General features: G+C 37.3%; 1 protein-coding gene across 1 annotated transcript; it reads right to left on the bottom strand.

Moving 5' to 3' along the window:
* Positions 1-1,748: 1,748 nt before the first annotated feature.
* Positions 1,749-11,794, bottom strand: LOC140937291 (bcl-2-like protein 2). Its single transcript, XM_073386832.1, has 2 exons — positions 11,022-11,794; positions 1,749-2,291 (listed from the first exon to the last, which is right to left on the bottom strand). Exons 1-2 carry the CDS (start codon positions 11,466-11,468, stop codon positions 2,166-2,168), a joined length of 573 nt encoding a protein of 190 aa, XP_073242933.1. The 5' UTR covers positions 11,469-11,794; the 3' UTR covers positions 1,749-2,165.
* Positions 11,795-12,150: the final 356 nt, after the last annotated feature.

Genomic DNA, 12,150 nt, shown 5'->3' with positions numbered 1-12,150 from the left:
TGGCTTTAATTCCCCCGGCTAATTCTTGATAACGACAATCTTGGACAGAATAAAATGGAACAGCAAACCGCCATCCCTCCAAATAAAGGATAAATCCGCGCGAAGTGTAATCGCGCCCTTTTCCCATCTTTGATTGGGGGACGGGGGTCTGAATTTTCCATTTATTTTGTCCTAGATTGCTAGCTGGCTATTACTAAATGAGGACTAAAGATGTAATAAACAGTCACTTACGTCATGTAAGGCACTGGTGCGACAGCATAGTTTGTTTTGCATGAGTGCAGGATTGAATTCTGTTGTCGTATTACAGTACATACCCGCGACTAAGAACCTGGTTTTAGAGAACCTGTTAGGCTAAAATATTTCAGTGGGCCCCCTCTAAAAACCTGTTTACCCCAAAATTTTAAACAGGTTCTTATTTTTTGAAATGTACAAAAAAATTCTGTACACTTAAGCAAAAGGACGTCAAAACTCATGTGGTCAGTGCTTCAGTCCTTCTTCTCATAGTCATTTTTACATAAATACTAATTTGGTATGCAGATTGTATATAAGGAATAAGGTTAATCACTTAATACTCATTGCCATGAACCTAAAAAGTCTAAGTTTGTCCTAATTACCATTTATGTAAGAACCTGTTTAGGCTAACTTGGGAAAATCCAGGTTCTTAGTCGCGCGCTTTTACTGTATATGAAGGATTGGGGAGATCGGGGTGGATACCAGCCTCCTCGATTTGCATAATTAACAATAATACCTCGAGCCCTCATGGCCTCTGAGTCAATAGCCCATTCGGCCTTCGGTCTCATGGGCTATTGATTCAGAGCCCATTCGGGCTCGAGGAATAATTTTTTAGTAAAATCCCACTAGTTGGTCAAAAATATCGAGACAAATTACTTTTTAGCAAGCAAAACGCGAATCAGCCGCCATTGTTTTGGTTTTCAAACCCGGCGCTTTTCGCAACTAGCGGGGTATAACGTATAGCCTAGTAGTAGCTCAACCAATCAGAACGCAGTGTTGATAATAGACCTCTACTGAGTTGGATTTTACTAAATATAAATTATTCATATCATACGAATTCAATAAAAGTTAATTATCTGAAGCATTGAGCTCTTATCTCAAAGGGGATAATTTCAGGATACAAAAATGCTTAATTATTTCTTCGCCTATTTCAGAATTGTTCTTTCATTAGATTAATACAAAATTTCAGGAAGTCTTTAATATAATTCGAATAAATATATGACCAGTAAATTCTGCCTGGTCTATAACTACTCCTTTCTATATTTTAAAATTCAAATATATGATAAGTACCCGCCTTTTTATTCTTTTTCCCTAACGATTGTTGTGTTGAACATGAGAGATGATCTGTTGCTATTTCCAGCTTGTTTTGTACAAAGCAAACGGCGGAGACATAACCTATTGTGTCTTATTTCGTACTTTTGGCTACATAAATTAGCAGCAAAATGTTTGAAGAACTATTTCATGCAGAAGTACCAGACTTCGCGCATATTTCAGTTTCAGATGATGTAGTATAAAATAGTTTCTATAATATTCTATTTATTTAGCAGATAAAAAATTTCGGCTTACTGACTCTTACGTTATAATAACAAATTTTGGAGGGCATTTTCACCTTAATGTCCTTAAGGTCAAACCAAACTGTTGTCATTTGCTTTTAGCTCTGATTGAAATCAACAAAAACGCGGGAAAAGTTTATAAGACACGTAGTTGGTTTTGCAGTTAGTAACTAAAATAATGCCAAGCTAGGCGTATTCCACTTCCTTAAGTAACCAATGATAGCGATAGGAAACTAACAGAAGAATCTACTCGCGCTCAGCAAGCTATTTTCTCTTGGCAGATTTGTTCTTAGTGATCTTTTTTTCCGCTGTACGTAGCTGTTCATACAATACAGCAGAATATGAGTAAGCTTTATCCTAAAATAGAAAATTGGCTAAAGTATAAGCCCCAAAGCGCGCATCTTAGAAGTAGAGTTCGATAGCAAGACGTCTTGTATAAATCTTGTTCCCAGGCCGATAATTTCAGCTTGCCCGAAATAATGAAGTTGTCCAATTAAAGCTCACTCTCTGATCTCAATGAATCTCCAAGGAACACAACTTTTCTTGAATCATAAGTCCAACGATATCCAGCTCTTATAGTAAGCAAATCGTCTTCTGTCGTCAATTTGTAGATTGGTAGATGAGTGTTGCAATTGCCCCGAAACCTACTGCTACAAGGCAAACCTTTTTCCACCATAATTTTTCTCTCTCTTCGAATTCTTCACCAAAGGTTTGGTTAAAAGCTTCCTGTTGAACAAAACAAGGACAATGACTCATCTTTACAGTGCAATTTTTCTCACCATTGTCAACAGTTTTTTGTCAAAAAATATATATAACTAAATAAAACAAATGTCAAAAATTGTTTAAGGCCAAAGGTAAAAAGGAAAATTAAAAAAGCAAACGATAGAACTACATAATTATAAACTGGTCAAAAAATAAGTACAAGCTGCAAGAAACCTTAGACAGGAGGGTAACCAAAAGAGACCCTCATAATCATATAAAAAAATCAGAACCCGAAACAAGTACTGACATCAGTATCATACTAAGATCAACTAAGCAGATTATGGTATTGTTACTGAAAGACAAAGATCGGATATACTGCAGGGTGCAAAGAAAGTCAGTTTTACAGCCTGCCATTCGGGTAAGCTGTAGCCGGCATGTACTAGCCCACAAGTCATTTCAACTAGCCCCAAAACCCTTTTTGATTAGCAGGATTGATAACAATCCTTCTGTAATTTGGATTTCCCCAAAAACAGCACTTGCCCGTCGGGCAAGTTAAGAACAAAAATCACTAGCTCGATAGCAAAATCCACTAGCCCCGGGCTATCGGACGCGACTTTCTTTGCGGGCTGTTACTGTAAGATTTTGAAGGTGTCCCGTGTGATTTTATCATAGCATACATGCTTCTTTCGAGGGTAAAGCATCTCATAACTATTTGAAAAACTATCTACATTTGACATCTACAAACATGACATCTAGATGACATCTACATCTACATCTGCTATCTAACTATCTACATTTGCTGATGATAAGTGAGAAAACCTTAAAAGCAAATAAATCGAAGCTTATCTAAATGATGTGTTTTATCAGCGTTGCATGGCAGATGTAATCGTAAGCGGGTAATGTGTGTGGTTATGCAAAGCAGCTTTGACAAGGTGCAACAGCTAAATTATTCATCAGCGTAAAAATAAAAAAAAGTGGCAACTCGTTCTGCAACCCACAAAGGCCAAGGGCATGATTATTTCTAAAATACAGTATACTCTATCTTAAAGTTCTAATTTTTCTCGATGTTGTGATATTGTTATCGAAATCATTTTTCAGAAAAAGAAACTCGGAATTTTAAGAGCTTCTGCAGTGTCAGATCTGTTTTAAGATCTTGAAGGCGTCCCTAGTGATTTTCATTATCTTTGGATTAACATTTCTGCGGTTACATTTTATGAATAGCAAATAGGTTAACACACCCTCTCTTCCAAAACGAAACTATAAACTTACACTTTCGTGTTAAACACCAGGGTCGATTGTTCAAAGCTGGGTTAAGATAACCCAGGGTTAATGCGAAATTTGAGTTCAGATTTGAAAGCGTAAAAAGTAAATTCAGTTTTATCCTTTCTGTCAACAGGTTAATGATTGCATACTCTTAAGAATAACAGAGAAAATTAACCGAGAAAATGCTTTTGAGCAAAGAAAAAGAAAGCTGGGTTAAATTTAACCCTGGGTGAAGGGCTAATCGGCCTTCGAACAACTGGGCCCAGCTGAGTAAAAAAAAGGCATAATTTATCAAAATTCATGAAACGGTGGGAACTGTCTCCAAACTGAGTGAAACGAGAAAAGAACCACTCCAAACATTAAAAGAAGTTCTCAAACTCATTAATAATTCATTAAGAAAATACAAAGGAAATTAATGTTTAATGAGTGTTTGGAAATCGGATGAAACACTGCTTAGTATTTGCATCCTTAATTTCTCCTTCAAAAATGATTTTGTTTGAGAAGAAATATCAAACATTCGACACAGTGTTTCATCACCAGATGAAACACCTCGAAGTTCGTCAAAAATACTCCGCTGCGCGTCGTATTTTCAACTCTCTTCTCGGTGTTTCATCTGGTGATGAAACACTGCATCTCATGTTTGATATATTACTTATAACACAGCAAATACAAATGGAGAAGGGATGGATAAACTTGAAGTAGATTGAAACACTGACTGCAATTGTGCGTTTTCGAAAACTTGTTAGCCTTACAGTTTTTCAAAGTTTATTTTGTTGTTTGTAAAGTTTGATGTAATGCTCTGGAGACCGTCGTATTTGTTTGACAAGAAGCTGTAATTTTCTCATTTCCAAGTAATTTCTCAAGTTCCAAAGCGAATAAGGACGTGTAATTGAATTGGTATTAATAACAAAATTCTGGCAGACAACCGTGACACTGCAGCCCCTTTACCTTCTTTCACCACAGACTGATATATATCACCATCATTTGTCCCGATAACATAAGACTCAAGTTTGATCGACAGTATTGAAAAAACCTTAATAGTTAGATTATCCGATATTATGGCGTATTAAAATTGAACGACAAGAATAACAATCTAACTTTCGCTTGCCGAATTTGTAATCCTTAAAAACTCACAAAAATACCAAACGACAACAAAAAACAAACAAGCAAAAAACAGATTAGATTTTGTGAAATGCTCATGGCTCAGTCAATTCCAGGCATGCCCATCCCCCCCCCCCCCCCCCCCCACGGCATTTGCAGGGCATTTGTCATCTTGTCGGTCCCGGTGGTGAGGGGAATTTGTCAAAAAACCTCTGCCCGGGGTGGGGCATTTGTCAATTCTTCTAGAAGCGGTTAACATCGTCCCTTTTTCAATATTTCACTTAAAATTTGCTTATTAGATCGCTATAGATATTAATACAAATGCTTGAGAGAATACGTGTGGTTTTCGCTTCATCACCACCCCACAGTATTTTTTGCATCCGTCTAAGAAATTGCTTCCCGCCATCGTGATCATTTCGCACATAGAGGAAAAACAATGAATGCATCGTTTTTGAAGAGTTTAAAGGAACACTTTCTTTGCGAGCAAATGGTTGAGGAAAAAGGACCTAGATCAACTCTGGGAGATATTTTAAAGCTAGTATAAGCTTTGTGTTTTGTGTGATTAATGCAACGATTAACACTTTGACAGAACAGTTCCATTCTGTGATGAGAAAATACTCATGTTAAGCTCGTCGGTTGTTTGTTTATCATTCAGTATTTTAACTACCTTCGAGTATAAGAAAGGTATTATTCAAATTATAGTTTATAGTTCTGTCATTGATATTAACCAGATCGATGTGATCTTTTTTGCAAGCTTATAACTAGTGGCTAGGAACGATTTGCGAAGGGTGGTTTCGCGCGTTTTCATAAGATTATTGCAGATGTTCCTATAAATATGCCAGTTGCAGATTATTTTTTGGAAAATGCTATTTTGTTGTTGTCCGGGGGTGGGGCATTTACACACTTTTTAAAGCCCTACCGTGGGCTTTTTGTATGAGCCCTCGCCCGGCCCCACCGTGGGGGCATTTGCAGCTTTTCCAAAAGAAAATGACAAATGCCCGGGAGGAGGGGGGGGGGGGGGGGGGGGAATGGGCACGCTTAGGATTGACTAAGCCATAAAAACATGTTATGCAAAGGTACTGCCAAAGTGGTTTCAATCGAATGTTTGCTCCTTAGGACTTTATCACTGACTGATAAGTTTATAAACTATGCACCAAATAAATAGCACCATGTGAACGTACTGCTGAAAAGTTGTCACTTGAATGGTCATACCACATGATTTCTCGCACAAACTTAAAAATAATTATTTTCCCTCTTTAATTATGACCAATTCTGACTGGATGAAGAAGCGCACGAGTCAATATCATAGGTTTACAACGCACCAGGACATATTTAACACTAATGAATATATTAGAACTTCTTGAATCCGTAAAAAAGAATAGTAAGGTTTTTTAGTAATCGGCTCCTGGTTATGCGCAATATCCTCATGAGGTGCATCAGGTTTCGCGTGACGTTTGCCCGTGACCTGAAACAATAAGCTTGCTCACAGGCAAGAGAGTGTAAGGCACTTGCCCCTTTATATCCTCTTGTCATAGGGTAATGAAAAATTTTGACTGTATTTCATTCCTCGTTCACTTTTAGCAAATAAATGAACTTCGCGCGAATGCAACGTATAGTACGCCTGCGTTATTCTAAGTTTGCGTAGCGGGAAAATCTTCGCGTACCGATCGCTGCGGACTGGCGGGGAAAAGAATTGTTGACAAATTACAATGCTTCTTGGTTTCCTCAGGTTGTTATCGAAGACTTTTCATAGGATTCTTTGCTCTTTCATTCTTAAGAACACCGGCTAACAAAGGAGAGAAGAAATATTTGGTCAAGTGCAGAAGAAAAATACTTCTTGCTGCTGGATAAACGCTGCTCTTGAGACAAATCTTGTCTCTGCAGCAAATCGAAACGTAACTTTGATGATCGACGCGCGTCAAATCCTAAACCTCCAAAATCGTGACTTTCAGTTGTGAGAAAACATTCGTTTAACACATAACACACTCATTCTACTTCAAAACTATACTTGAAGCGAATAGCTTTGTCACAGGTCGCAAACAAAACAAACTGCTTTTAAATTTACTAACCAATCTCAGTGCGAGTACTATTAAACTGAGAGATGTAAAAATCAATAGTAATCTGTCAGTAAATGTAAATCGCCACTCTTATTTTGACTTAAACTGTGTTAATGAAACTCTGTATCATGGTCAAAAAATTAACATTAACATAAATCATGGGTTTTGCACTTTCGAAAAATTTACTCCGTTACGAATTTTAACTGAAAGAACGTGTGAAACGTTGCACACATGCTCATAAAAAAACGTTACTTTCACTTAATCAAAGTATTGTTTGTTTAACTTTAAATTAACTGTGGATTTTTACAGCAGTGTTTCCTATATTTTTTCTCATTATATCCTTCACTACTTTCTTGGTTAGACAATTTTCTTAAGTTACACTTGAAACAGAACTTTAGGTAAACAAACTATTAAATTGCGGGAATTTCTCACTGCACTCGCGTTTCTCGATATAACGTGATCATATCCTCCCTATATTGACTCATTTGAGGTTATAAATAGCAAGAAAATATTAAGCCTATATTTTAATATTCACTGCACGTACTCAATCTTAGTTCACTGTTTTTTTTTTCACATCTCACTCTTTCAAATTCAAATTTGATTCAATTTTTCATACAAAAGTTACTTTAAGGACGGAAAACGAAAGGATAAGTATCACCATAAGGCAGTGCTCAGTATTTTTCATGGACAGGACTTCAATCGTTAAATTTACAACTCATTTGTCAGGAATGCTTTGCTCAGCAACTTTCGCAAAAATAGTCATCCTACAAAATTTTATCCGCAGACTCGGCGATTTTTTAATGATAACTATACTTTTTAAAACGCAATGAACATAACAATCACAGAAAAGAACTGCTCAGTACTGAACTTATGATCACAATAAAAGACCTCTTTCTGAAAAGCTCAAAAGGGTAAATATCGTTTGAAATAACAAGCAGGAGGTGGAAGTAAAATTAACTCGAAACTTTTCACACTGAAAAAGAAATTCTCTTTTCCTTTCATTTTTGTCCGTTTTTGTTTCCATATCCGTCTGAAATTCATTTTTGTCTCACAACGGTAATTTTATTTTGAAACGTTTGGCAAATCCTTTGTGCAGTATTGTATAATACTCTTCGTAAATAGACTTCATTAAATTCTTTACCTTGTAAGATTATGTGCTCCTCAACCAGTTATCACGGATAACCCCGCCTTATTTACCAACTGAATATATGTCAAGCACGTAATAAAGCTGGATAACGACCATATCCGGGGGGGACTCCGCATATGAAAGGGGTGGGAATGCTCGTCGGAAATTTTGAATTAAACCCCTAAAGGATACCGATCTGGGCGGGGCCCAAGCTTTTTTGACCCCTAAAAGAGACCATGTTGAAACACAGACGATATATATATATTTCGTGTGCAACCCTAAACGAGACCTTCAGGGCTAAATGTGATGGCGTTTTGCCCAGAACACCTTAAGTGAGACCAAAATCCGAAATTTATACCCCTAAGCGAGACGACTAGCATCCCCACCCCTTTCATATGGGGAGTACCCCCCGGGACCATATCGCCGGTGTTTCAATTGTTTAACTGCCTTGCTTATTCTGTCCACGTTCGTCTGTCTTCCCAGTGATATCACTGACATAAACTAAAACCCCTTACATAACAAGTCCATTATTGTAATGACTACCCCTTCCCACAATAGCAAAAGAGTTTATGAATAGATTAGAACTTGAAAAGGCTTGAACTGCACTCCACAGCAACATATAGAAACCGACTTCTCAGTCCCTTGACGACCCAAATCAGACATTTGAAGATACTTTTTTAAATATTTATTCTAATTTGTGATTATGTCAGAGTTCAACTGGTTCGTATCTAACAGAAAGCAAATTTCTTAAACAGACCCATGACGCAATTCTGAATTTTGGCTCCGTTTGTCATAAAATGAAACATTGGAACCTGATGTTTGCAAGTCACTGGGTAGTTTTTGTCTTCAAAAAAACGTCGATCCATTGCGCGTTATCCTGGATGCAATTTTTGGCATAAAGAATGTACTTACTTCAGCGAGCAGACATCTCATGAATAAATACACGAACAAAAATCAATATGCCATCAAACTATGGCTGAATTCGTCAATGACATAGTTCTATCCTTTCTTTTAAGGTGTTTTGCTAAAAACCAAAATTGTCGAAGAATAGTAAAAATATACTTGTATAACTTCAACGTTGGGTCTTGCCCAAAGAGAGTCTATTGTAACTTAGCAACCGAGTCATGTTACTCATTCGACAGCAGACATACAATAACTGATCCAACGCAAAAGACATGCAATGAAAATACCAGAGAAACGCTAGTCTCTCTTTAGTACTGGAGAGTTTAAGATATGTTGAATCAGTCTTTGGATGTGGGAAGGTCCCAGCTTTTGCAATCGCTTAAAAAAATTCATGGAGAGATTTCAAAAAGCATCACTCCGTGTCAAGACACTTAGAAAGCTGGTTTCATATGTAGTCACCACTGCAGACAAGAAATTGCAGATCAAAGCAATTATTGATAACTGAAAGTGAAACAGGAAACTCCCCTTGATTTTTCTTAAAACATCGGTTTCGTGATTATTAGCTTCATCGAAAGATGTTTAAATGACTATCAATGACGGCTAAGAACAGGGTAGGGTACATGAATTAATGAATATTGGGCAAAACTTCTCAAATGTCAAACACGGAAACGCTGTTGTGCTCAACTCGTTTTTCATGCTTAAAGCCTTTCTTAACTCTATAGTCCGTAATATCAAAATTCCAATTCTCATTTGTTGTCCCTATACTTTTCCCTTGAAAGTAGTGGGGAGAAGTTGTTAAAGTATCGACCAAATTCATCTTGTGTGATCATGTCCTTAATTCTCGTCACCGATCTGTTTTATAAAGCATTGACTTCACGAGGAGAATATTGATACTGATCACTCTTTGGGGTTAAAGAGTTAGGCCAATAGCCATTCAGTGAAAACTTGGCATCTGTACAACTACCAAAACAATGTACAATTCCCTACCTCTGTAGAACAATAAACGGTGGAAAAATTTTTAATGAAAACTAGCAATTGATAGACTCTCGCATAGTTTCGATAATTCTGAACAAACTAAAACATTACTTTCACAGAGGAAAAAATCGGCTCTTTCGGTAGTAAATGCACAAAAGGAGAAGGATCAAAGTCCCGAATACATTGGCAATATATTCAATATTTTTAATTTGCTTGGGTATCGCAGGTCTAAGTGAAATCTTTTGATGTAACACATTTTGATACTATAAGCATATACAGTTGTTGAAGAAATTTGTGCAACTGACCATGAGCCCATTCCAAAACCCGCTTACAACATCACTGATAGATTCTAACTGTTGACCAGCTTGCATGTTCTCTTTTAGCCTCTAAACTCTGGCTGCACGAGGCAAAACTTGATACTTCGCTTTGCGACGTCAGTTTACGACCTGTAGAAGTTTCAACTCAGTAAAAGACTTGAAAAAAGGTTTTAGAAAAACAATTACTAATTGCAACTGTTAAAATATTGGAAACATTAAGTCCGTTTGCAAGGAAAAATATTCAAGTAGCTTTTTAAACCATGAATAATTATAACAAAACATGACGACCTCTATAGCGGCTAGGGTGTTTCTTGCCTTAAATCGTTGATCTTCCAATAACTGAACTATCAGCCTGTCTTTCTGAAAATTTCTTTACGGCATTAAGTAAAAGATATTACTGGACAAAAAGAAAATACAGATACACGTGCAAAAACACTTACTACGGCTCAGTCTCTTAAGTGAATTTGCATTTGAAATCGTATACTAGCAGGATTTTCCCTGTAAATTCAATATAATAGGCACATATTGTAGGCCTAATATAAACAGGAAGTTATAAGCAGATCGAGAAAATATTTCTTGATTTTATCGGTATTAAAGGACAGATTGCCGATATCGAGTCTTGAAAAAGCGGGAGAGATGTTCTAATTTTAATTTGAATTTTGTGATTGTAATGTAAGGCATGGAGTTAATAAGAGATTGCAACGGTTGATTTTTCGGTTTTGGTAGATCAATATTTTGAAAAACTTTAACGTGCGAGGTGCAAAATTTGATGTGGTTTGAAGAGCAGCATTATTTGCCAACGGTTGCGAATTCAGCAAAATGCTGTGTTTCCATTCACGCAGGTATAAAATAACCAATTTAGGTAAATAATCTGTTATGATTTTTTTGCAAACTGGGATGGTGAAGTCTTTGCAAATATAGCTTTAATAAATTGGTAAGACACTTTTAATATTTAATACTTTGTTAAAGTTATGAAGTTATCAGTCGGAGATCCTATATTTTGGCAGCTTACCCATCCTCCGTTTGAATGAATCCAGTTTGAAAGACCTGAAATATAATTTCCAACCCAAACAATGATCTCCTCCACCTCTTGTTGTAAGCCATTAGTCACACAGTACTGCGCCATTTTTGCTCCAAACGCAAAGATTGCCACGATCCTACCCCAGTTAATTCCTTCGCGGAATACCTCGTCTGCAACTTGCACAAATTTCACTTGCGCTGAGCCGTTAACAACGTTAAGTCTGTTGCACATATTCGAAAGCACCATCGAATGGCGATCCTCGAGCTCGTCAGAAAGTCTTCGTAAAATCGCAGCCGTGCGTGTCGGCGGAGGATTCATTTTTCCAATGCGATACGATACAAGGTCGTGTGCGAGGTTTCGAGCTTCTTCAGAAATGCGTCTCATCTCCTCACTCATAGCGGTGTCTTGCACAACTCTTGTAGGCTGTAAACAACTCATAACTTTTATCCAACTGCAAATTTATGCTTTTTTGTGTTAATATTCGGCTTATTTTATCGTTTTATAGAGAGGCGTTACGCTCACGTTGTGAGGCCGTTCCTGATGAAAGCCGATAATTACCAGTGTGCGAGGTAAACCCTTCAAACGCCACCTGTTACGTGCACTGGACGGGTTTTCCATTCTGACTGGTTCTTCACGTGAAGTCGCTGCTCGTGATTGGTTGTTGAATGTCGCAAGTGTCAATCGATTTTTTTGTGGGCAGTATCCATGTTAATGTTCGATGCAAAGTAGCATCTCTTCAATTTGTTTAGTGACACTACTGCCAGAGAAACGTAATTCGTTTGGCTTGCACGAAGGTGAAATTGCGCAATGGATTCTTACAGTCACCCACGCACAGTGCCAAATTTAGATGATCGAGAAAAATTCCCGTAAAGGTTTTTCCTATTTCATGATTGTGCTATTTTTGGCTTGACCTTGAACAGTTAAAATAGTGCATCAAGGATACTTTTTCTCGTACGACAATGACAAGAAATTTAAATTAGAGAGAATCGTCATCGCCCTGCCGATATTGTCAAGCCAACCATACACTCCTTCACAGTGCCGGATTTCTTATGTTCCGCAGGAAATTATACTGTCATATACAATTACAGGAAGGGTAAAATTTTGCTATTTTTAGTTTGAT

The sequence above is a fragment of the Porites lutea genome, chromosome 5 (assembly GCF_958299795.1).
Source record: "Porites lutea chromosome 5, jaPorLute2.1, whole genome shotgun sequence".
Lineage (NCBI taxonomy): Eukaryota > Metazoa > Cnidaria > Anthozoa > Scleractinia > Poritidae > Porites > Porites lutea.
The sequence above is the reverse complement of the archived record's forward strand: the minus strand, read 5'-3'. Positions and strand labels throughout refer to the sequence as shown.

Bases quoted from the DNA above. Each gene is read 5' to 3' on its own strand.
- LOC140937291 (XM_073386832.1), bottom strand. From the start codon at position 11,468: ATGAGTTGTTTACAGCCTACAAGAGTTGTGCAAGACACCGCTATGAGT. The intron at 2,292-11,021 runs GTAAGCTGCCAA...TTTGTTCAACAG, and splicing joins TTCATTCAAACGGAGGATGG to GAAGCTTTTAACCAAACCTT.